The 27388-nt window shown below is 34.5% G+C and overlaps 1 protein-coding gene across 1 annotated transcript; it reads left to right on the top strand.

The window, feature by feature from the left end:
- Positions 1–4966: 4966 nt before the first annotated feature.
- Positions 4967–26454, top strand: LOC110609116 (protease Do-like 7). Its single transcript, XM_021748464.2, has 24 exons — positions 4967–5456; positions 6715–6785; positions 7996–8130; positions 9064–9122; positions 9428–9464; positions 10118–10243; positions 12668–12757; positions 15386–15451; positions 15534–15590; positions 15673–15738; positions 15996–16103; positions 17842–17922; positions 18353–18402; positions 20368–20533; positions 21000–21512; positions 22529–22711; positions 22787–22892; positions 23197–23367; positions 23441–23520; positions 23595–23822; positions 24508–24723; positions 24848–25005; positions 25649–25760; positions 25931–26454. Exons 1-24 carry the CDS (start codon positions 5168–5170, stop codon positions 26093–26095), a joined length of 3333 nt encoding a protein of 1110 aa, XP_021604156.1. The 5' UTR covers positions 4967–5167; the 3' UTR covers positions 26096–26454.
- Positions 26455–27388: the final 934 nt, after the last annotated feature.

Genomic DNA, 27388 nt, shown 5'->3' with positions numbered 1-27388 from the left:
ACGCCCTGTGCAAGCTCTTATTTTGCAGAAAGAATTCTGAATCTTGCGCAAGACCTCAGTGAGGTAGGTGGCCGGGCTCCTAAAAGGCCCCCGGCACCACAAAACCAGCTGAGATGACGAAATGACAGTAAGGCCAATGAGCCTGAATCTTGTCCAAGACCTCAGTTAGGCACAAAACCAGCTGAGATGACGAAGCGACAGTAAGGCCAATGAGCCTGAATCTTGCGCAAGACCTCAAAAAGGAGCAAAAACGGCCGGCGGGATCAACAAGATCTCCCCGGAGCAAAAACGGCCAGGATCTCGTCAAATCTCCTGGAGCAAAAACGGCCGGCGAGGATCTCAAAAAGACCTCCCGGAGCAAAAACGGCCAGGATCCCGTAAGATCTCCTGGAGCAAAAACGGCCGGCGGAATCAACAAGATCTCCCCGGAGCAAAAACGGCCAGGATCTCGTAAGATCTCCTGGAGCAAAAACGGCCGGCGAGGATCTCAAAAAGACCTCCTGGAGCAAAAACGGACAGGATCCCGTAAGATCTCCTGTAGCAAAAACGGCCGGCGAGGATCTCAAAAAGACCTCCCGGAGCAAAAATGGCCGGCGAGGATCTCAAAAGACCTCCCGGAGCAAATAACGGCCGGCGAAGATCTCAAAGATCTCCCGGAGCAACAAAGACCAGGATCCTCAGAGGTCTTCCGGTATCACATACTCACAGCAAACAGCGGTATACAACGACCACACGCAAAAACGACTCATAAGAACATAGTTCCGACCTCACATAAAAGATTGAGGCACGGGGCCATAAATGAAAAGCTAAACTCCGACCTCCCAAAGGAGCTCGAGTCACAAGGTAAAGAGACTTTGATCTCGCACAACAGTCAAAAGCGCCAAAGTGCCATGCTGACCTCAAGAAGGTACTGAGGCATAAATGAGCTCGGTACTGGTAAACCCAATAGGCAGACCGAATTAAGGCAAGGCGAATCCTAAGCAAAATGCATACCAAAATACAGCACCAAACAAAGAATCAGGGGCAACCATAAGAGGCACCGACCTCGAGAATTAACTGCTGACACTGCGCTCGAGGGTAGACAGTCCAGAAAGCACTCGGGGGCAAAAAACCCAACTAATCGATACATACACGAGAGCCAACTGCTCAGATAAAGAATCAAGGAGACCAGAGCAACGTAAAAAGCTAAATAAACCATTCTGAACGGCCGAATGGGGCAATAGAAAGCCCTGACTCATTAGGATATAAAAGAATCGAACCGCAGTACGGTCAAGTCCAAAACAGATAGTCCGACCTCTTCAATCCAGGGTTGACCTCCCCAGAAGCTTGGAGGGGCCTCATATCCGGACCGGCAAGGCTATAAGTCTATAAAAGAAAGGTTAAAGCCGAACAAACAAGCAGTCAGACTGAAGCATAGCCCCTATAAGGCTTGACAAGAAAATAAGAAATTAAGTCCGACTTCACAAAAGAGCTTGGGGCACCAAAATGAAGAAAGTGAAATTCCGAACTCCAGAGCTCGCGATACAGGCAGCGTCACAAGCTATAGGCATGAAAGCCTAAGCAAAAAGCAAAAAACCGAGATCCCAGATCGGGTGAACTAGCGACATGAAAACACTCAAGTAGAATAAAGCTAAGTACGGAAGAAATAACAGAGAACCGAGCTCCCTTTACGGAAAGGCCCACAAATGCAGGAACGCATAAAAGGATAAACGAAGGCGAAGGATCGTGCTCACGGCTCGGATTAACTCGTAATAAACAAACATTTAGCAAGGATGACCCAGGAAGAGAAAAACAACAAAAGGCCGAGCTCTCTACCCCGGTGGGGCACACAGCTCAAACCGCACTGACTGCCAGAAGGTTATCTCAAGAGGGACAAGATATCCGAGCTCGCAACACTGACAAGGTCATGAGCCAAAAACAGAAATGCCCTCATAAGAATAAGAAAAACTTGCAAGTCAGGAGTTTAATCAGACTCCGAGCCCCCAGCCCGGATAAGTCCGACTAGCAAAGTCTCAGTAGAGCCGGCCTGGACCATCAATTGAGTAAAATTGATAAAGCCAGAAGACTGTCTAAGTGAAAAATAATGATGAGATACATGCCGAGGTGAAATATCATTCGTCATCGAACACACATCTCCATAACGCTATACATTCGAACATCAAAGTAAAGAGACAAAAATAATAAAAAGGCAAGGAAAGGATACTTTCGGCAAGAGCAGTTCTCAGACCACACGGTCATGAATAGAGTTTAAGGATTTACCCCCTCACTAGTCATGAAATAACTGCCAAGGAAGTAAAGAGGCAATTGATGACCACCGGGCTTCCTTTGCCCTAAGCGAGGCCGGGCCCAAGAGGAGAAAAATAGCCCAAAGCCCACCATGCCCTCCTTAAGCAAGATCAATCCAGCCTCTCAAGCCCCGATCCGGAGACGCATGATAAATTGGGTCCACTATGAGGCTGGGCCCACCATGAGCCCGGGTTCAATGAGAAGGGATGTCCGGCCCACATATCCAGCAGATTTACTTACACGCGTACTGGGGGAAAGTAAATGGCCGTTACGCATGGAGTAGGTGCCTGACACATCCGTACGTACGGAGCTGGGTAACAGAGACAGCTAGCGCTGTGGCAGAGAGACAGGTATACATCACAGGTAGAGAGGAAGGGGCTTCCTCTCAGATTCACTTCCTCTTTCTCCTTCCTAGGCTCCATATTTTATTTTCTCTCTACAACTCTTGCCTAAATGTACTACTCTTATTCATGAAACCTGACTTGAACGTCGGAGGGTCTCCGCCGGGGTATCCCCGGAGGATCCCTGACCGTTTTTCCTTATTTTGCAGGTTCTTTCATCAAATAGAACATGGAGAGACCCATTCAACAGAACCATCAGGGAGCCCAACAAGGATGGATTCGGAAGAAAGCCAAATCTATCATGGAGGAGGAAGAGAAAAAGATTTATCAGGTAAAAACTAGAGAATTCATTGTGGGAGAGTGCGTAATAATTTCAATTTGGTAAATAAAATATTCTTAAATATTTATAACAAATTTTAACTTTTTCTTGAATTTATATTAATCTCTAATCATTTGTAACATAGCTAATATTGAAACATCAAAATTAATTGCTAATTATTAAATAAACATAAAAGTTTAATTAAAAATTATTTTTTAATTTTTTTATATTTACAAATTAAAATTTATTAATAGTTATTTTTTAAATTAAACGGAACCCAATCTAATAATTATCTATTATACAATCTCAAAATAATTTTCTTCCTAAACTAGTGATATTATTAATTCTTAATTTTCATGTCTCTTTAATTTTGATTATCATCAAATTTTTAAATCTCATGTCATTATTCTATATATTTGGATTTATGTTATTTTTCCTTTTGAACCCTATGAATTTTATGCAATAATTCAATGCAATATTTTATATTAACCAGTTTTTATTTTTTATATGATAAATTTATATTATAAAATTATATGATAATCAGAATTAAAGTTGTGTGATATTTCTTATATTGTATGTTTTTGTAATAATTTTAAATGAATAAAAATTTTTATAATTTTATTTTTTTGTTTATTTTATATAAAGATTATCAAATTAATGAAATTCAGTTATTTTGAAAAAAATATTTTCAATTCTATTGTTCTTTATAATAATTTTAAAATTTTAAATTTATCAATTTGATTAATTTTAATTTGATAATTCACTATAACTTTATTGATAATAAATTATTTATAATTATTATTTGATAAATTTATCGAAAAGATTAATTATTATTATTAGTGATATAATTTTTTATAAGTAATAAAAAATATATATACATTGTCTAATATTTTGAGCCCAATTTTACTGATTCGGGTTGAATTTTATTTTCGGTAATTCCAGTTTAATTTGATTCAACTGGTTAACGGAATGGAGCTTGATTAGTTGCATAAAATTGATTTACTGGATTTGGGCTTTTCGCTTAATTTCCTATGAACTTGTTTTTGATAGAAAATTTAATTTTTGGTCTACCGTAAAAGATTCAAATGCTAATTATGTGTCGAAATAATGGTCTCAACTCTCACTGATAATTTATATTAAATTTTAATAATTATCTAAAATTATAATTATATAAAAAATTAAAAGAGAAATAACAATGATCAGTTCAGGTAATTTGTCCAATATTTGTCATTTTTTAATTTAAAAATAAGATAATTAATAGTCAATGAATAAAATAATAAAAATTACTTTTTTATTCTTGAATTAATATATTCATCTTTTTATTTTTAAAATCAATATTTTCGATATTTAATTTCATCAAAATTAAAATATTTTTATGAAAAATATTATTGATATAGGAAAAATGACAAAATTATATTTTTTATAACTTAATATTAATATTTGAAATTTAATTTTTACAAATTTATAAGAATTTCTCTTAAAAATTAAAAAAAAAATATATTTTTATCTCTAAAATATTACATAATTAACAGATTTATCTCTCTATTTTGAATTCAGTAATTTAATTTTTGAAGTTTAATTTTATCAAAATTTAAGGAAAAAAATTTCAAACTCAATAAAAATTTTAATAAATTTAAATTTTAATTTCAGTAAATATAAAAAAAATTAAAACATATAAAATTTAAATTATTAAAAATAAAAAGTTAAAAATATTAATTTAATATAAATTTTTTACAGTAAAATTTTATATTTTGACAGAATTAAATTTAAAAATTGAGATTTTATTTTTTAAAATTAAAAATAAATTTATTAAATATGTTATATTTTATGACTAAAAAATAATTTTTTCTAAAATAATAGTTAATATATAGTTGCTATTCGCTTAAATGAATGGGGTCACTAAAACGCTAACATAGTTCAAATTTTAGAGATTGAAACTCCCATTGATATTTTCTGGCAAGTTACAGTCAGCATTTTAATATAGTATTATATTTGTTTACACGTGTCCATTTTCGTTCAGTAATCGGGTAGTTGCTAGCTGGCTGCTGTATTGCTGTATTGCCGTATCAGGAATTTCCCCTCTTCACACTGAGGAGTGACAAACGCACACTTCCTCGCTCAGTCTCTCTCTTGAGCACTTCCTCGCGCGTCTCATTGACCCCCAATAACAGTTTTCTCTCACTTTCCCCAGAAAATCCCCAGAGAGAAAGTAACAACGAGGATGGGGGACCCGCTTGAGAGATTGGAATCAGATACCGCGATGCCTGGCCTCGAATCCACCATGAAGGAGGATCTCTGCATGGAGATCGACCCGCCTTTTCGAGAAAACGTCGCCTCTGCTGAGGACTGGCGGAAGGCTCTCAACAAGGTGGTTCCTGCTGTCGTTGTTCTGCGAACAACTGCTTGCCGCGCATTCGACACTGAATCTGCCGGTGTTAGTTATGCCACCGGGTTTGTGGTCGATAAGCGTAGAGGGATTATTCTCACCAATCGCCACGTCGTCAAGCCCGGTAAACTTATTTTGTTTTTGAAATTGTTAAAACTAATTGGTTTGTGTGAATGCATATTAATTGAGGTTCAATTGATCTCTGCCTGTTTGGGTTACGAGTGCTACATTTTTAACATTTTGGGTTTGTGTGTAGCATGTGAAAGCGACAAATGTTTATGCGTTTTTGTTGTTGCTTGAGGAAAGCAATTCAGGTTATCTACTTTGTCACGCGTATCTTGATTGTTGTTTGAGGGAATGGTCAAATGAAGGAAGTTGAGGTTTTTCGGTTAGTTTACTCGGATGTGAAAGACAAAAAAGTGTGTCATATGTACCTTAGCTGCTGCTTGAGGAAATAGGGAAGTGAAGTAACTAAACTTCTTCTTCTTCTTCTTTTTGAGTTCTAAAGCGATTAAAGGGAGTGTTTTTGTAGAGTGAATTTATTTTGCTGCTGCTAGGTTATATCAACATGATTTAAACTGCAAGTTCATATGCCGGGATGATTTTCATTTTACACCCCCTTTAACTTTCCTTCCCCTTTTCTTCTGGGAGTGGAACAAAAAATGATTTTAGACTTCGTTGGAATTGAGTTGCTGTTGACTATTTCCATGCACCCTACTTGTCAAAGTGTTTACGGGAAATTATTATTGAACAATAGCATCAACTGACGTGCTCTAGAAATATGGTTTTGGCTCAGCCACAATCATAAAGAAGAGCCGCATCCCCTTCCTTTCCCCTGGGTTATGAGGTTTCTTAATTGCAGGTTTAAAATTGTGGTGTCTGCATTTCGCTTACCTTAATGCTGGAGTTTTTGAACTGCTTTAATGTCTGTCCGAATTAAATAATACAACCATTCCTTCATAATATAGAGTGAGATGAAGTGAATTGTGTGTGTGTGTCTTAGGGCAGCTTACGAGATGGTTATTTGATTGTCAAAATACTGGTCTTTTAATTTTATCATATTCTATTCATATATATATTTTTTGTCAAATGTACTGGAAATAGTGCTATTTATGTTGTATTACATAATCAACTATAGAAGCAAATTATGAAATTTTCTGGCATACCAAAAAAAAAAAAAACATATGATGAATCAATTAATCTTCTTCTTCTTTTTCTTTTTCTTTTTCTTTTTTCCTTTTACTTTCCAGCAAGCAAAGGATCGTGGTTATATATCCTTATCAATGTAGAACCTTTTAATATTTTGGTCGAAAATATATAGTCTCAAGGGAACTATTTCTTTTTTAATGGTTTAAATTTACTTTTTTCTTTTTGTTTCATAGGACCTGTAGTTGCAGAGGCTATGTTTCTAAACCGTGAAGAAATTCCTGTGCATCCTGTATATAGGGATCCTGTAAGTGTAACTTTTTTCTTTAAAATTTAGTTGCTTGAATCTTTTGTGATTGATATGCTTTTTGTTTCTGTTGGAAAAAACATGAGCAATGTTTTCCCTGGCATGACAAGGGATTTTGTGTTAAGAGAGAATTTGAAATAGAGGTGGAAATCTGCTCTAGAAGTATTTTTTGTTGGTTCTGCCTTTAGTTGTTAGGTTTTTCCTGAGGGACGGGATTGAAATTGTACTGTCTTACCTTTTTTGTTTCTTTTTTAAAACAACAAGCAATTACTATTTAAAATAAACCATTGGAGGGTAGTGAAATCTGCATGTTGCATTTACTAAAGAAGCATTAGAAATTTATGTTAAAAAGGGGGAAAAATGTAAACTTAAGAATCCAAAGAGATCTATTGAATATATTCTACAATGAGTTTGAGAAATTAGTCATTGAAGGGACCGATAACTAGGAACAATAGGTTGACAGAATTTCCTATACTTAATCTCTAGTTTCAAGTGTGCAAATCCATGAAATGCTGTTTTCTTTCTTTCCAATTTTACTTGTAAAATCAACAACGTATTTCTCTCTGCACCAAACCTTTTCACAAGTCTTCATAAAACGTTGACTCAGTAAGTGTACTTGGTGTCAATTGATCCTTGGTTCAGTAAATGTCTTGGAAACATCAGATTGATACTGAAGAAAGATAACCAAGTGTGCAATGCAATAAAAGATGATCCACTGTCTTTGCCATTAGAATGCATTAAATAGCTGATATCCATCAAAACAAGTACTGTAAGGTGCTATGCACATTTAAATGCCAAAGAGCATTGTAGCCTTAGCACAAGGTTCAAAGCTTAGGCATGAACTTAGGGGAATAGCTATAATGATTTAGCTAGCTAATCCCTGCCCAAATTATGTTGTAGAATAGAATCAATAGATAACAATAAAATTGACTCAATCCTAAATAGAACTAGGTTAAGTTAAAATAATCTTTATCTTTTGATCCTGTATTATAAGGATTTCCAACTCACAATAAGGAAAAAAAACACTTAATAGATCATTGTGTTAATATGTTTGGCCTATTGACTATTTGCACAAAGGCAGATGCTGTGTAAGTATCTTGAATGTTTGTGGTTTTAGGACAAATTTGCATCCATGGTATGGGTGATTCTCACTAATGTAGATGTGTGTAAGTCCTGGTTACTTGGTTTTAACATTTTGCACTTTTTCTAGGTTCATGATTTTGGCTTCTTTCGTTATGATCCTGGTGCAATTCAATTTCTGGACTATGAGGAAATTCCTCTTGCTCCTGAGGCTGCTTGTGTTGGACTTGAAATCAGGGTTGTTGGTAATGATAGCGGTGAAAAGGTATCTTTGAATGGAATATGGATTTTTATTCAATTGAAGGATTATGTAAATTTGCATTTTAATGGTCCACTTATGAAAGTTCAACAATTTAATTAGTTTTTATAATTTGAAAATTACCAGTTTTGTTATTATGTTTTAATTATTGACATTGTGGCTTTTGTTTCTAAAATTTTTGGTTCAAGGATAAAAATTTGTTTTCCAAAACTTTATGCTTGGTTATTTTTCTTAATCTTTCTCAATTCTCAATTAAAGTTCAATAATTTATTTTTGCACACCGTGACAACATTACTGCTGAACCAGAAAATGTTTTGATCCTTTTTAACACCTTGGTACTTGTTTACCATGGCCTTTTGTGCGTTAAACTTGAATGCATGTATTATCTGTCCCGAATACAGTTATAAATTATCTGATATTGGCCTTATGCATAAGCATCTTAACATTCTCATTTTGCTATGCCCATTGCCTTCTGGAATTCATTGAGAACTTTTCCTTTATGGCCTTTAAGCATAGGGGCATCTTGAAAATTTTTTGATTTTGGCTACTATATTTCTTTCTTTATCTTATTCATCTTTCTGAAATTCCTCTTTATTTGTTAAGGTTTTAGAATCTCCATGCACATATTCCCTTATGCTGCTGCACCTGGCAAGAGTTGGCAAAAAAAAAAAGATGTCCTTAGTGCACCTACTAATCTATGACAGCTGTGCAAGTGCTAATGTTATGGATTTGAATCTGTAACCGCTAATCTTGGGCAAATTTACTTCTTTCATGTGGTTCTGTTGGCTAGTCTCTCTTACATGTGTCCAATTATGTTTCTCTCTTTCTCTAGGTGTTGGCACTTTGTTGTTGCTGGAATCCAGCTTGTTGTTTATGGCTTTTCTTCCCAATTTCTATCCCCGTCAATATTCCTTTGTTGCTTTCAATATTTAATTGCAGGTTTCTATTTTGGCCGGTACCCTTGCTCGTTTGGATAGAGATGCACCTCATTACAAAAGGTATTTTAAATTAAATAATGTTGTATTCCCATTCTTATAAGGCAGGATGTATCATTTAATCTCTTGAGAATATTATTCGAGTCATTTTAGATAGAGAAAGGATGATAGCAAACTGATATTTTGGCATTTGTATTATCATGTATATGATCATGCTCAATTTGATGATGAAACATTCTTTTGTTAATTCTATCCTCTTATTCTATTGCACAGTCCCAATATCAAACCAAACACATAATTTGTGTATGAGCTAATCTTGTTGATGATCTTGTTGGAACTGTGTTAACCATGAATGTTCCTTGGTGCAGGGATGGGTATAATGACTTCAATACATTCTACATGCAAGTAAGTAGCTCAATTCTTGATGCTAGCAATCACATGGAGAGAATTTTCAAATAGTTCAATAAGTGGGTCACCTAATCAGTATTATTTCATTTTTTTTGCATGATGCAACCATGGAACTCCACATTAATATTGGTATCTCATGGCTGTTTGGAAGTGAACTTAATTACTTGCAGTATTTATAATTTCTTTTTAAAATTTTCATTCAACATATATTTTTTTTATTCATCATTAGACAATGGATATTAGTAATAGGTGAGTTCTGCTTCAGTCAAAATGGTAAATTTTTCTGTTTTGCTATTCTAACTGCTTTGCAATCTTAGACTTCATAAGTCAGTCAACTACCTTGGCTGTGTAGATTTGCTTGTGCATTGTTTCTCTCTTTTTGTTGGACCAGCTTATGATTGTGTATCAAGGGTCACAATTTGTATGTATTTGTGTTGAAGAACTGGTCTCAAATAAAGCTAAATGGTGAACAGGATCCATATGAATGGCTCCAACTAGTTTGGGATAAAGGCTTAGTTGTTGTTGTTGTGATCTAGAACACTTCTCTTGATTTTGCTAAGCTTGTGTACAAGATTGTTAATTCGTGGCATGTTACTAATACCTTGCAACTTGCCAATTATTATTGTTTTGACTTGTATCTTTACCTTTAGGCTGCATCTGGGACTAAGGGTGGTTCAAGTGGTTCCCCAGTGATTGATTGGCAAGGCAGGGCTGTGGCCTTGAATGCTGGCAGCAAGTCTTCTAGTGCTTCTGCATTTTTCTTACCTTTAGAACGAGTGAGTGTCTTTATTATTAATGTTTTAATTTTGTTTGCTTAACCTCTATGAATGCTTTGATTATTAAATGCTTAGCATTTTAAGTTTGGATATTATCCTCTCTCCCATAAAAGTGTGAAAGGATGGATTCTCAGTCTCACAATTGACTATGAGTTATGGATTATTAGTTATCAGCTTTTCATTTACTATTTGGGTTGTTTGCTTTAATTGCTTTAAATTGGCCTTACTGTATAGAGTTTTGTGCTTTTATACATTTGCTCCCTCTCAATTAATTCTCATTGTCCCCACTCAGCCATTTAAATTGCCACCACTATTTACAGTTAGTGATTTATCCTAAGTTTTTATTTTTAGGCATATGTAATTATTTCTATTTATATAAATCTCAAGTACTTCTCTGTCTGCACTTTGTAGAGTGAGTGATTTATTCGTTATTTTATTTATATGCATATGTGATTTTTTTTTTTAATTTATACAAATATTTATGTGTGTTTTGTGCATTGTCTGCACTGACCAAATTTTTCAGGATCTGCCACTGACTTCCCATATTAGGTCCATGTGTCATTTTTCGTGTAAATTCATTTATCTGGATTTTAGTTTCAGTATTTATTGGAATGAGCAGAGTGCACAAGAAAGCTAGCTCTGTCATTAGTTCTGGAATTTATTGGATGAGCAGAGCGCACAAGAAAGCTAGCTCTGCAATTAGTTCTGGAAAGATGAGAATTTACAAGAGATTGTGGAGCATGAATAGATTAAGTTGTATCATTTAATTAAGACAAGGGAATTTACAAGAAAGCTAGCTCTGGGACCTCTGTCATTACTTCTCTCAGCCTTGTACAGGTTGCTAGAGAGGTAGGAAGCTGTAGTCAATTTTGCACAGATATTAGCAGCCAACTCTGACAATCCTTGGCCAATGGGTCTTTCATTCTTCTTAATTTCAGATTGATTTGTATAGCTGAATTATTTCCCTTTTATCTTCTATGCTGTTGCGTTAGATTGAGAGTTAAGTACTTCAATTTTTGATGATGGCAATGGGCAGTCAGGTGTCTTAGGACCATCTTATGTGCAAGATGATAAAGGTAATAATTGATTACAGAAGTTATATCCATTATAATTCAAAGAGCAAAAGTGAAATTAGCTAAGGATATGCTAAAAACACTTGATTATAAACATAAGGTGGATGGGAACCTCATGGCATTTTCCTTAAACCTGATTAGATTTTTTACTTTTTGATCCCTTTTCAGACTTTTAATTTCAGCTGAACTCTCAAGCAGTGTTGTGAGGAAAGACGCCAGGCAAGGCGAGGTGACCCTCCCTCACCAGGCTGAGGCACCCTCCTTTGAGAGGAGGCACCTGAGGCCCTGCCTCTGATAGACACTTATTATTATTAAATTTGAAAGCTTTTAAACTTTAAACCCTAGAGTTTATTTTATTAAACTTCAAGAGCCAGCAACCAAAGACCTCTATACCAGCCAAAGAAGCTCCAAACCGCTACTCTTGCTCTCCTACCAGCTAGTATGTCTCTCTCCTCTCTTCTTCTTCTTCATCTTCTCTCCTTATCGTCCTCTCTTCTCCTCCTCACTGCTGCCGCACCCCAGCAAGCAGTACCTTTTTTTTTCTTACTTTTTTTCCTTTCTCTCTCTTCCTCCTTTTCTCTCTTCTCATCTTCCATTCTATTCTATCCTTACCTAAATAGGTGGGAGCAGCTCCTCTTCTTTTTTTCTTTCTGCAATTTGAGTGAATTTATTTATGTATTTTTGTTATTTTATTGCTTATAATTGTATACTTTTAGAAATTATAGGTTGCTTTCTTATTTATTTTAGATGGGTGTTGTTCTATTGCTTTCAATTTTAGAATTTCACAAATTATAATTTTTTTAAATTTATTTTAGATGGGTTTTGTATACTTGTATTATTGTTGCTTTGTTTAATTGTTGTTGCTTTGTTGCTTTATTTAATTTATTTAACTTGATTGTTTTGAATTTATAGTTGGTGTTTCTTGGTTTAGTTGTTTAGTTAGATTAAATGGGTGATGTTTTTATGCTAAAAGAACGTGTGTGTGTGTGTGTGTGTGTGTTTAAAACATATAAAAAGTTTTGGCTTTGGCTTTGTTTAATTGTTGTTGCTTTGTTGCTTTATTTAATTTATTTAATTTGATTGTTTTGAATTTATAGTTGGTGTTGCTTGGTTTAGTTGTTTAGTTAGATTAAATGGGTGATATTTTTATGTTAAAAGAACGTGTGTGTGTGTGTGTGTGTGTGTGTGTATTTAAAACATATAAAAAGTTTTGGCTTTGGTGCCTCATTTCAAAAAGGCCCTGGCATTGCCTGTTGCCTAAGGCGATAGTGTACCAAGTCGCCTAAGTGTCACCTCTTGCCTAAAAACACTGTTCTCTAGATGCTGAATCGCATTGTCATTTAATTTGCAGGTTGTAAGGGCGCTAGGATTTCTTCAGAAGGAAAGAGATTCTTATACAAATAAATGGGAGGCTGTTCCTATACCTCGTGGTACGCTTCAGGTTTGTTGTAATGTTATCCTTCAGAATTCTGATCAAATATTCGAGTTTATTTATATTCTGGTTAAATATTCCAATAACAAGCGGTTGAACATCTGTTGCTGGATGTTGGGCCTGATTTCTTTTAGTTATAATTTGAGTCATAGTGAATGATACCATGTCCATAACTGTGACTTAACTCTTCCAATTTGGGGAAATATCTACACATTTCTTACCTCCCTGTTTTAAGTGAAAATATGTATAGCAGTGATACATACTGTGAAACTTTCTTCTGGTTCTACATGTGATAGTGACTAATTTTTTCAGATAAATTATACATGTGATTTTGACTAGTTCTTTTCTTGTCCAACAAAAAAGATTCTATTTATCCTATCCATAGGTATATATGTTATTCTTTTAAGAGGTCTATTTAGACCTCGACCTCACCATTTAATCATCTCACTACCTAGTTTCTCCATTCTTAGAAAGAAAATGGCTCTCCTTTATTATCCCCAGTGAAATATGACAAACCATGCTTAACTAGGGTTTAAAATTGGTTCCATGGAAGCAGAAAAATTTGGGTGCCATTACTCTGTATTTTTTTTCTTTTTCCAAAAAGTTTGAATTACTCAAATCAACTAGGAACCAAAACTTAATTTTTGATTCAATGAAGATCTGAAGAAATTTTTTACTGGATGTTGAAATGCGATTTATGCAGTAATTTTACAATATTTACAACAAAAATCGCTCTTGTATATAAATTACTAGCGACTTTATTTTATCAATGGTTGATAGTATTAAATCTTATAAATGCTTAAACATATGCTGCTGATAGTATTAAATCAACTAAATGCTTAAATGTATGCTGCTCTTTCACTGCGAGATTTGAGTTACTGTGTTGTCTCAATGAATACCATATAACCCATCCGAAATTCTGTTACTTGAAGGACTATATTTAATACCTGTTGCTTAACATGATTGACTCTGCAACAAATATTTAGTACCTGGTGGCTGGTGCTTAACATGCTTGACTGCAACAAAACGGCCGTATCTCATGGGAATGACTATGAGTTGTAACAAATTAAAGGATTTATAGGTTACGATACCATGTTTATGCATCTAACCTAAGAGCTTAATTAGTAGGGGGAGACGTCCATATAATCTATGAGGAGATAGCGGACTAGAGAAATATGGGTCCTTAACTAATGTGGGATACCTAATTTGATCTGATAGAAATTTCAAGAAATATCTTGTGGTAAAATCAAGGATTCTGCATGGAAGATGAGAGTAGCTAGTTGAAATAACTCCGTTTTATTTAATTATGAAGATGTAGACCTTTGGTCGTAGAGTAGCAGTGACGATGTTTGTCAAAACTCAAAAGTAGCTATAATGATGTTTGTAAAGACTCAAACTTATGAAATTTTGTTAAACTCTATTGTTAGTTTTTTGGATCAATGGAGGATTATCCTTGGGCCTAAGGGTGTCAAGCTATATAAAACTAAAACAGAATTTATGCATTGCAATTTTAGCAATGAAGGAAGAAGTGTTAATCTGGATGTATGTGAAGTGTATATTTTGATATGTACACTCTACTGTACAAAGTAATAGTGAGAGTGAGGAAGGTGTCAACTATCAGATTAAAGTAGGATGGATGAAATGGAGATATTTGATGGGGGTCTTATGTGATCATAAATCTCAGCTAAATTGAATGGAGATTTCTATAAGATTACAATTTGGGAAGTGAAGAAATGATCTTGCAGAAAAGTAGTGCTAGACGTATGGAAGACAAGGACTGGATAAGGAATGAGTACATTTCTAGGATTGTGGAATTGGCAATAATTGAAGATAAAATTTGAGTTTGTTGATTGAAATGTTTGGGTATGTCTATCATAGGCATAGCCCAATATATGCACTGGAATGGAATGTCTAGTCTGTTGAAGTCATGAGGATGAAGATGAAGGGGGGGGGGGAGGAGGGCCTGAAGTAGTGAAGAAGGATTTAGCAATGTATACCTTTCTCAATATGTAGCCTTAAACTGAGTGGAATGGAGGAAAATGATCCATCATCCACATGGCTGATGCTTACTACATTGGGATTAAGATTAGCTGAGTCACTAAACACTCGCCATGTGGAGTCATGAACGGCAAGAAGAATTAGCATTAGTCATTATTGGCTTCATTTACAGGCAGTCAATTCAATGAGAACTGGATGGACCAAATTGACAGGTTCATAGCTAATTTTTCTTGTGATTAATGCTTAGTTATTGTTGTTGTTGTTCATGACTAGATTTATGTACTTTGTCCTTTTCTGTTGAAAATTGCCATATTGGCTGATGCATATCAATGAGAGGAGAAAATCATAATCATAAAAAATAAATTGCTGTAAAAAGTTGTTCCTTGTGGGGATTTAGTGTTTTCTGCAATCATATGCTTGTCTACACACACACACACACACATATGCATGTATTTCTGTCGGTGCTTTTCATGTTCCAAGCATGGTTAAGGGCACATGATTTATGACAATCAATTTGGTTATATGTAATGAAATTGTTAATTTAATGTGAACATTTTGTGATAGTCAAATGGTGGCATTTCTGCATGATGCTGGATGAATTACTGTTTTATGATTTGGCATCAGCTTTTTGTGATATAGGTGACATTTCTTCATAAAGGATTTGATGAGACACGCCGGCTTGGTCTTCAAAGTGAAACTGAGCAGGTATCTAGTGTTCATCTGCTCTATTGTTGGAATGGATAACTGTTGTGTTTCCTTAGTAGCTTATTGATCTTTTGACTGCAAGATTGTACGGCATGCATCTCCACCAGGGGAAACTGGAATGCTTGTTGTTGACTCTGTGGTGAGCATGTGTTTTTTTAATGTCTTAATTGTTGAATCAAACAACAAAATGGAAGTGTGGATAAGTTATTCCCCATTTTCAGGTGCCAGGTGGCCCAGCTCATATGCAATTGGGACCAGGTGATGTGCTTATTCGTGTGAATGGTGAGGTAAGTTATAGATTTAGTCGCATAAAACTTAATGTTTTCCTAGCTATGTATTTCTATTTTAGGGTGTTCTAATTACAGGATTGCTATAGTTATCACTTATTTTAAAACTCTTGAACTAAAATCAATGTTGTTGCTCCATTTCTCCTTAAATAATTTTGTTTTTCTGTCTTGTGTGTCTCTCAGGCTTTCATGCAGAACAATTTTTTTATGTCTTTGCTACTTCTCATATCCTGTAATACCTATGAATCCTATTGCAGGTGACTACACAGTTTCTGAAACTGGAGACTTTACTTGATGACTCTGTTAACCATAAGATTGAGTTACAAATTGAAAGGGGCGGCACTTGCTTGACTGTAAACTTGGTGGTACGACTTATCTTGTTCTTCTGCTAAATGTTCTTGTTCTTTGGCTAAATGCTGAACATACTAAACTTTGTTGTATCTTCTCTCTTTAGAAGACAAATGTTTAAATAGTTATCTTAGTTGTCTCATGTGATCACTTTATTTGGAGCCCATTGGCTTCAGTTTGTTCTTGCCAAATATTTATGCGTGTTCATGATTATAGCCAAACATTTTAATTTTGGATAATAAAATCCAAACATTTGAAGTTGTTCATAATTATAACTGAAGACCAAAATTGAGTTTGAAAAAAGAATAAATTACAATATAGTACGAGTTTTAGCAAAACCTACAACTTCTTTCATGTATTTGAAAATTAAATAATTTAGTCCCTTACTGTTTATTATATATACAAATTAGTCTATCCGTCCAATTTTCTGTCTAAATTACCATTAATTTCCTCACTCATTCAACAAAATAATTTAATAACTTCAAACCCAAAAGATCTGGACGCATAAAGATAAAAGTAAAATCAATATTTTTACATTTTATATATAAAGTTTATATATCTTATGAACTTTATAATTTTATAAGAAGTGACATTTACTTTTAAGTATAAAATTTAAATGAAGGTACTATTTTATTAATGAAACAAAACCTAAAAGAATTAATTATTTCATATTAAAAATATAAGCGTTCTGATCATTTTTGCTAAAACTAATGGTTATTTGGATGAAAAATTAGATGAATAGACCAATTTGTATATGAAATAAAAAGTGAGACTAAATTATTTGATTGTGAAAATATATGAACTAAGTTCTAGGCGTTACCAAAGTTCAGGGATTATATTGTAATTTTTCCTTAACTTTCCAAATTCATTTTTGCCCTTTGGCTATAGTTGTACTTAGTCTCACAAGCTTTTGGACTTTATTATCCAAGATTAAAACATTTGGCCATTATCGTGAAAAAGCGTAAACATTTAGATTTTATTGTACAACTCGCCTTAATTTTAGCAAGATTTGCTGGGAAATGCCCTAGTTTTTCAGGATTTGATGTCATTTTTATTCCTCATCTTTTTTACCCTGAATAGTAGGTTTCACTGAACACTGTTTCATTATCTATTATAGTGGGAACACTTATTAATTAAGTAAATCAGTTGCTAATGACCCTAGCTAAAGGAAGGAGTGCCTACCAACTACCATGGTGGACAAAAGGTGTTCAAATGGATTTAATAATAGAACCATTGTGATGATTACCTTTTGTTATCTGAATTTTCAATGGATTCAGAAATAGAAACACTATGATGATTATCCTTTAGTATACTACTTGTGCATATTAGGGAAGTAATAGAAGAAATGAGTTGTCTGTAGATCCTTTTCAACAGTAGGAGAATTCTTTCCAAAAAAGGATCAGATTAAGTTGAGTTCATAGGAGGAGGAGATCAGGCAATGAAATACATTCTTCAATCATAGCTTTGACAAATAGGTTTCTTTGACAGTCAGTAGTTGGGTGGACAAGCTGGTTTATCTGCTTGTTTGCTAGCTTATCATCATCCACATCGTCACTCAAACTACATGTCTGCATGCATAAATTTCTGAAAGGTGGCTGTTGATTTTGTTTTATTGCAACAAAGGTCTGGATATATATGTCTGTTAGTGTTTGCTTTGTTGTAGAGTGGCTGTTATTCATGTGGAGTTGACCTTTGCTCAAATTGTTACTGTATATTTTCTCTTTCTTTAAATCTGATAGGTTGTTTATGCTACAGGTTCAGGATTTACATTCAATAACTCCTGACTATTTCTTAGAAGTAAGTGGTGCAGTGATACATCCTCTGTCTTACCAACAGGTATGTTGGATTTTGCAGCCTTTCCTTTGTAATAAGGTGACGGCTGCTTTGTTCACACCTCAGATTTTCTCATTACTCAAAAGTACTGTAAAGTTGAGCATTGTTTGGGTAAATGGTACTTTCTTAGCTTGTCATTTTGACCAGTTGAGGAGCTGATTTTTATATCTCTGTCTTGCTTGTTTTTGGTGTATTATCATCTGCACTCCATACAACAGAACATAAACTCACATGTTTTCCTGCTGTTCTATGTTTTTCTTACATTTTTTGCCTTGTGTATTCTCTAAATGAATCTTTTTCCTTGGTTTGGTTATTATTCCACCAGAGTTAAGTGGTGTGACAGTTGATTTTTTTCTTTTTTGTTTGGTTTTGTTTATTTTTATTTTTAGCTCTATTGCCAATGTCTTGAACATTTACCTTTTGATTGAAACAGGCCAGAAATTTTCGTTTCCACTGTGGTCTGGTGTATGTTTCAGAACCTGGGTAGGTTTATTGTTTTAAAAGTTCATATCAGTAATCTGGTGTGCTGCATACGGTGCCTGTGAACTTTTGTGTGCGCATTGGTTTATTTACCCTTTTTTTTGTGTAATTGTTCCTTTTTTCATGCTTGTTGTGAGGAGAAAGGCTTTAATTATGACATGATATCTGCAGTGAATCTATTTCCAGCTACTTCTAATGAAAGATTTACTGGAACTGAGGTTTTAAAAACTATGCTTTGCTAGGCCTACTAGAGCTAGCCCGTGAAGGAGAAGCTCATCTATATTCATGATTGTTTAAATATCTTTTGTGTAAACGTTGATATTTTATACCCAAAATGAAAGTTAGCTGAAGAATTGAGAAGCTCATGTTCTTTCATGACTTTTAAAATAGCTTTTGGGTGAAAATATTGATATTTGTACCCAAAATGAGTAAGTAGCAATAATTTAATATCACAGCACCTCATAGAAAGCTTTACCCTAAGTAAAACATAATTAAAAAGGACTGATGTGGTCAATCTCAACTAGCTGTGAGCCCTTAGTTTTGGATATTTGAAGCTTTTAGGGTATGTTTGTTTTAGTTTTATGTTTTCTGTTTTTTATTTGATAAAAAAAATAAGAAACTTGTTCGTTTATAGTGTTGCATTTTTATTTTTACTACTTATTAGAAAACGTTTTTGAAATCAGAACACCAAAAACTAAAAACTACAAATATTGGTTTTCTTATTACAAATTCTATCAAATTATTATTTTTCTTTGTAATTTTTATCAAATTATCATTAACAATTTCAAAATTTTATTTTCATCAATCAAATTCATTTTTTTAAATACATATTCATTCAATTTATTTATAAAATATATTTTTATTTTAATATTATAAGAAAAGTTTACTATTTAGTCCATGTAATATGGTAACTCATTAATTGGATTCTTGATTTTGAAAAGTACATTAAATTGTCCTTGAGATTTTAAAAAAAAACTACTAATTGGTCTTGCTATTAGTTTTAGTTAAATATTTTACTATTTAGTTTCTGTATTATGAAAAAATTTATTGGTTGGTCTCTCAGTTTTGTAAAAAATATCTACTAATTATCCCCTTCATATTGAAGGCATTTCAATTTTTCGTTGCAAGAAAAATTTACTATTTAGTTTATGTAATATGGGAAAACTTATTAATTGGTGCATCGATTTTGAAAAATACATTCAAGCGTTCTTGAGATATTAAAACATATACTAATTAGTCATTCTATTAGTTTAAATATTAAGTATTTTACTCTTTAGTTCATGTGGTAGGATAAAATTTAATAGCTAGTCCTTAAATTTTGTAAAACATCTACTAATTAATTTCTTTGTGTTGAGAGCATTTTAAACTTTTTGTAATACTTAATAATTAAAATTGATAAAGTGATTAATTACTATAGTTTTTAAAATTTTAAGGATGTTTTAATATATATATTTTTAAATTAATTAATTATTGAGTTTTCCTATACCATAGAGACTAAATAGTAATTTTCTATTTTTGCAACATTTAACAGTTAAAATTAATGGAATGACTAACCAGTAGACTTTTTACAATCCCAAGAATATTTTAATGCATTTTTAAAAATAAGAGACTAATTAATGAGTTTTCCTATACCACGTGGACCTGCTAGTAATTTGCCTGCTTTGTAAAAATAATTTATTATTATTTTTATGTGCCAACATTTATAAAATTATTTGTATTCTTGTTTTATTTTTAAATATCGAATTTTAAAAAATACGTAATTTTATTATTTATTTTTATATAAAAATTTATAAACTTATCTTTATAGAAAACAGTTTTTAAGAAATAAATAACAAAAAAAAAAAAAAAAATCTGTTTTAGTTTTTAAAAAACAAAAAGCGTAACTGCATTTTCTGTTTAGTTGGTCTTGTTTGGCATGAAACATTTGCCCTTTCTATTTAAGTAATCTGTTTTATTTGTTTAGTGCAGATATATGCTATTTAGAGCTGGAGTTCCACGTCATGCAATCATTAAGAAGTTTGCTGGTGAGGAGATATCACAGCTTGATGAACTAATCTCTGCCCTATCTAAGCTTTCTAGGGGTGCAAGAGTGCCATTAGAATATATAAGCTATATGGATCGTCATCGAAGGAAGGTATGTGATGGCTGTGGTAACATTTTTCACCAAATGACATTTTTTGCTCAAGTCAGTGGTAGTTATGGGTGTATCTGCTTTGCGCTTACTATGATACATACCCTATGATTTTAAGTAGATGATACTAATTAGTCTATCCCACCCTCTCTCTTTGCCTCCATTCTCTCTTTGTGGGTGTGTATCTGCTTGAATCATAAAATTATCTGGCAATTGGATTGCAGTTTTGAATTAAGGGTGGCAGAAAAGCAACAACATAAATTTACATCTTTTCACTCTTCCTGACTTAAAATTTAGTTCTCAGATATGTACATCGCAGATCAACTGCTGTAGTATTGTAATTAAAAATGGGGGCTATTGAGTGATTGCCCTCCTTGATTAATGTATATATTTGCATTATTCTGTGCGAATATGATTAATTCAGAATTGAATATTGGTTGATTTTTGTGGACCCCTGTTGTGCTTGCAGTCTGTCCTGGTTACAGTTGATCGCCATGAATGGTATGCCCCTCCACAGATATACACTCGTGATGACAGCACAGGTTTGTGGACAGCGAAGCCCGCTATTCAACCTGATTCCCTGAAGCTATCATCTTCTGTTAATGATATTGGACAAGGCGTAGCTAGTCAAACTATTTTACTGGTTGGAGAAACAACTCATGTGGAAAATGTAAATCAAGGTGGGAACCCAGAAATGGTTGATGGTATTACCAGTATGGAAATCAGTTCTGAACAATCGTCTGGGGAATTACATCCTCAGGAAGAACATGTTGGAACAAAGAAACAAAGGGTATCACATTTGCCTGCCAACGAAATTGCTGTTGCTAATGGTTGCTTGCGGCGTGAAATTGGAGAAGTGAAGTTGGAGAATCTAAGTACTGTGGAGAATGAAGTCGCAGGAAACTATCAAGGTACAACAGCACCACCAGCTAATGCTTCATTTGCAGAGAGTGTGATAGAGCCCACTCTTGTAATGTTTGAGGTAAATCCTGTTGTGTCTTCAATCAACTGCATACTTGGTTTCCTTCATTTCTTTTTTAGGCGTTTATTTATTTTCATCACAAAATAATGTCAGATGTTATTGCACTTCTAATTAAATGCTGCTACTGATCAAGGTGGTGGAGCATTAATCTTCAGGAAAAATACAGTTCTACTTGTTAGAATTAATGAAAAATGAAGAATCTAGGAGTGATTTATGAGAATCTTATACTTATGAGAAAAGCATGAGATTGATTGTTAAAATCTTATGAGTGATTTATTATTTATGGGTAGAATTTCATACATGTTATGTATCTTCCATTATAAATATGGAATTCTGTGCATTATGTAAAGTAATAAATGTAGCCCTTTTGGGGTTCTGCGTCCATGGATGTAGGCTTTTTGTAGCCAAACAATGTAAATTGTTCTCTTGTTCTTTACTCCTGTGTTTTCTGTTCTTCTAAATTTTAATGCTACTTATACCTTGTGTTAAAAGTCTAAGGTAATTTTATGGTTTTTGTTCTATTTCCCCTTGTTTAATGTGTGTATATATATATTTTTCTGGAGTATTTGATGCTTTGTTCAGTATGATTCAGCTTAAACTAACCTTCTAGTGCCGATTGCATGAGGGATGTCTGTTCTCTGATAGTGATGATAATATTGGGCATTTTGATTGTCTTAATGTTGCTTCAGATGTTCACTGCAAGACATGAGGCTTGCTATTATTTATTTCAATTTAGCACACCTTCAGGACATTGATAATGCTGCAATGAGAGCTCCTACTTTTCCTTATTTTCTTCTTGAAGCTCTTATTTATTGTTAATATACTGTGCAAGTTTTAAGCACCATTATTCTATTAATAATTTTCCAATTTGTTTAGGTGTTCTTGTTTGTATAGATCAATCCCAATGAATCTGTAGCATATGTCAGTGTTTTCTATTTGTATATCTGTTTTCTTATGAGAGCTTATTTTGCATGTGAGAAGTAATATAGTTACACTACTGACCTTTGTATTTGCAGGTTCATGTTCCTGCATCAATTATGCTTGATGGTGTCCATTCACAACACTTCTTTGGGACTGGTATCATCGTTTATCATTCTCAAGATATGGGACTGGTAGCAGTTGATAGGAATACTGTTGCAATATCTGCATCGGATGTGATGCTATCCTTTGCTGCTTTTCCTATTGAAATTCCAGGGGAGGTAAAACTTTTTTCAAGTAAATAGTTCAGAAATAAATTGCACAGTGCTTTGGTTAATGCATATGTTCCATTCCAGGTGGTTTTTCTCCATCCTGTTCACAATTATGCTCTCATTGCTTATGACCCATCGGCCCTAGGAACTGCTGGTTCCTCAATGGTTCGAGCTGCTGAATTGCTTCCTGGTAGGATCAGCTTTCTGCATTAGTTGGGGCTAAAGATGCACCAAACCTTTTTTGAGTTGTATAACTTGGATTCAAAAACTTCTGTATTCTTGGTTTCTTTTTTTTTTTTTTTTTCTTTCGTAGTCAGACATCTTTGGTTGGTTGATTAGCAAAATTTTATAGTTCAATATGGAATTCTTTTTGCCCTCCTAGGCAGGGTCCACACTGATTTCTATCATTTCTTCCCATGCAATCTTTTCTCAAGTATACTGGTGCTGTTCTGTGAAAAATGCTTTCTTTTAATGACTGATATGATTTTGGACAGAGCCGGCATTGCGTCGTGGGGATTCAGTCTATCTTGTGGGGTTAAGTAGAAGCCTACAAGTAACGTCTAGGAAATCCATTGTGACAAACCCTTGTGCTGCTTTGAATATTGGCTCAGCTGATTGCCCACGGTACAGAGCAACAAATATGGAAGTTATTGAACTTGATACTGGTGAGTACTTCGTACTTGGTCAACATCTAGCCTTGATTTTGTGCTTTGAAATTTTCATTCTGCACTTCTTCAGATTTTGGGAGCACATATTCGGGTGTGCTAACCGATGAGCATGGAAGGGTTCAAGCTATCTGGGGAAGCTTTTCAACGCAGGTATCAACTATTAATTGAATTCCTATAATCTGCTTCCTATTTTGACGTGTTTTGATGCTTTGTTCCCTATCCAGTTGAAATATGGTTGCAGTACCTCAGAAGATCATCAATTTGTTAGAGGTATCCCTATTTATACAATCAGTCAAGTCCTTGACAAAATTGTTCGTGGTGCAAATGGACCACCTCTTCTCATAAATGGTGTCAGAAGGCCAATGCCTCTGGTCAGGATTTTGGAGGTTGAGCTTTATCCTACTTTGCTTTCAAAGGCACGGAGTTTTGGTTTGAGCAGTAGTTGGGTCCAAGTATGTTTTCTCAGCACCTCACTCACTTGTGTAATGTGAATAGTTTTGCATTTGGATTGCTGTAGAAGTGAAAGATCTTCAAGAAAATCGTTCAATTTCTTCCTTTATTTCCTTGAGTAAACAGTATTTCACAGGATTTAAATGGAAATTATTTTAATTGTGGTATTGAGTTTTCATAAAACATTAAGTTCTAGATGGCTATAAGCTGAAATGACCAGAATCAATGTAGTAATTTTTCATCTAGTGTAAATATGTGAGGTCCAGTGTGCATAAATTTGTGGAATTTGGTCTAGTATTTGTGGTTGGTGAATGAACAATGTCTCTTAAATTTGCAATTTCTTCTATGCCCTTTGGAGAAGCACAAGAGATTTGAGTATGCTGCATACAATGTGGTTGTCTGATATTTTTTTCTTTTTCTTTTTACTTATTTATTTATTTTACTTAAGATAAACAATATAATGCTTAATAAATTAGTAGTCCTTGTTTTGTTAGCTTAAGATATTTCACTAATGCAATGGTGATACTGTTGGGCACTTAAACAAGTCACCTTCCAACTATTTGTTGGCGACTCTTTTGGCTCCTGAGCTGGATAAGTGTTCTTGGAACTTCATTAACATATTTATCAAAGTGTAGGACATGGCTACCTTGTCATTGACTAATTGTCATTCGTTGATATCTCTTTTAGGCTCTTGTCAAGAAAGATCCAATTAGAAGACAAGTTTTGCGTGTCAAGGGTTGCTTAGCTGGATCAAAAGCTGAAAATCTATTAGAACAAGGGGACATGGTTGTGGCAGTAAACAAAGAGTCGGTCACTTGCTTCCGCGACATAGAAAATGCTTGCCAAGCTTTGGACGAGATTGGCGACAATGAGGGGAAACTTAACATGACTATTTTTCGACAGGCAAGAAAGGGATATATGATCTGTGTCCCTTTTGTTCTCTGCTCTCATTCGCTATCCAACAACATTGTATGGCTATATATTGTAAGTGTCATGATGTGACCATGTTTTCTTTTTCTCTTCTCAGGGACGTGAAATAGATCTTTTTGTGGGAACAGATGTTAGAGATGGGAATGGTACAACACGTGTAATGAATTGGTGTGGTAGTATTGTTCAGGATCCTCATCCAGCAGTGCGTGCTCTTGGATTTCTTCCTGAAGAGGGTCATGGTGTGTACGTGGCTCGGTAAGAAATTTTTTTAGCTGCAAAGTTGTAGCTTTCCTTGATTTGGGACAGCCATGGGAATAGAATTTCGCGTGACGGGGTGGGATCTTAAGGCATTATGCTGCTTTCTTATAGAGTTTATATATGCTATAGCTCATCTGCCTCTAAGCTGGGTACAATACCTGCCTCTTTGCACATCTAAAGCCATGCTGCTCCTTTTTTCCTTTTTGCACAAGTAAACTATTTCGAGAGGCTCTGAAGGACAAAGGGTGCCCCATTTTTGCATCCTGTATGGACAGGAAGCCCTTTTATCTTTTATTTTTATTGTATTTTCAAATATCTGATGGGTGAATTCCCAATTCACATGGAAGCCTTGATATTTTTACCCAATGGGGAGAGATGAATGATGAGTGTAAGGTTGGGTTAGGACTAGCTTGCTAAGTATTTAATTATGTTTAGAAACAGCCTTCAGCCCTCGCCAGTAATAGCTGGTGGTTGCATTTTTCCTAGTTTCTTTGTAGTCCACTCATTTTTTTTGCCTTCTCCAGGAATATTAGGAGACAACATTGAGATATGCGTCAACTGATACTTTAATTTGGAGACAGTTGATAGGGCATGCATGAAAATATCAGCTTATGTATCATGACTGCTATGTTTTTTTCAGGTGGTGTCATGGAAGTCCTGCACACAGATATAGTCTTTATGCTCTTCAATGGATAGTTGAAATTAATGGGAGACCCACGCCTGATTTAGATGCTTTCATTGACGTGACAAAGGTATACCTACCTCCTTTCTCTTTGGAAGTAACCCTGGAATTTGTAGCTCTAGTATCAGAGGAAGACAGACTTGTGTTTGTTTTTTTTTTTTCTATTCCTTAATTACCGATTTAGATTACTGCTTAAATGTCACAACACATGGTTGTATTTATGGTGTTACAATTGATCAGGAAATAGGGCATGGGGAATTTGTCCGTGTAAGGACCGTCCACCTAAATGGGAAGCCTCGAGTGTTGACATTGAAGCAAGATCTACATTACTGGCCTACATGGGAACTCAGATTTGACCCCATTACTGCAATGTGGAGTAGGCAGACAATCAAGGCACTGGACTAGGAGTAGAGAAATGATCAGGGAGTGTGCTCTAGTTGCCTACATTTTCTTTATGAACAAGTACGACACGAGTATTCAGAGCTGCGCAATGCAGGTTCAACAATTAGGTGTCTGATAGTTCTAGAGCGGTGTTGTACCTTATAGCTTTCCTATTTGCAATCAGTGCAATTACATGTTAGAAAAACTAGTTATATGGTAGAACTGATTGCTTGGGTGGATGGGGGGGGGGGGGGGGGGTAAAACTACAATCTTTGGGGCTCTTTTTAATTTTATTCTTGTGTATTCATAATATAAGTTATGCCAAATTTGCTGCTGTACACGGTACATTCAATTTTTTAAAAAAGGATATTTCATTAGATGAATTATTAATCCTTAACCCGATAAAGGTGCAGACTCGATGCCCAACGGGTAACCTAAAACCCCCCATCTCTAGCAGCTGTACAGCTTTAAGAGCACCTGGTCTGTGGCCGGGAGTTCATTCATCATCGACGTCAGCAAGGATAGCCAACACCACATGCTGTGCTCAAGCTACCCTTTCAACGACAAGATCCAGATGAGATGGATAAAACTGAACCACAATACTATGACAGCGAGGACTTGGGCTAGAGCTGGACTAGCCGGGAACTAAGCGTGGCACAACGGGCACCCTTTCTCCTACTGCCCCTTGAAGTTCATTTGCAAGGGAAGCCAACTGCAACATGCAAGCCTGTCCAAGACCTCTGAACGCCCAACAGAAGTACTGACACATGCTAGGTACTAAACACTCGAAGAAAGGAGACTAAAACCAAGAACATGAACAGCACTGTAGAAGTAAAAATCAAAGACAAGCACAAGAAACATAACAAAAGAAAAAAGGTCGAAGACAAAGATGGGGAATGGGGGATGGTTGACGGCAGAGCCGGGCTTTAAATTAAAGAAACTTTTACTAAATTATTTTGTAAAAAAAAAAAAATTTAATAAATTCTTATAAAATTTTTTGCAATTTTAAATGGAAATTTTTTAAATTAAAAAAAATTATTTTTTTATTTCAAATAAAAAAAATATAAAAAAAAGTCAATTGAATTAAATTTCTATAAATTTAAGGGTTATAGAGGAGTTGATGAGATTCGTATACTGGAATATACCCCAATGGATTATATATTTTCATTGATAATTTTTAATTTTATTATTATAGATGATTATGATAAATTTTATTTAAATTTTATTAAAATTAATAATTAATATTTAACTGTTTCACTTATAATATAACTACACTTAATATTTTAACTGAAAATTAAAAATTAAAAAAATAAAATT

The sequence above is a fragment of the Manihot esculenta genome, chromosome 2, assembly GCF_001659605.2.
Source record: "Manihot esculenta cultivar AM560-2 chromosome 2, M.esculenta_v8, whole genome shotgun sequence".
Taxonomy (NCBI): domain Eukaryota; kingdom Viridiplantae; phylum Streptophyta; class Magnoliopsida; order Malpighiales; family Euphorbiaceae; genus Manihot; species Manihot esculenta.
This window is presented reverse-complemented; position numbering and strand designations above follow the sequence as displayed.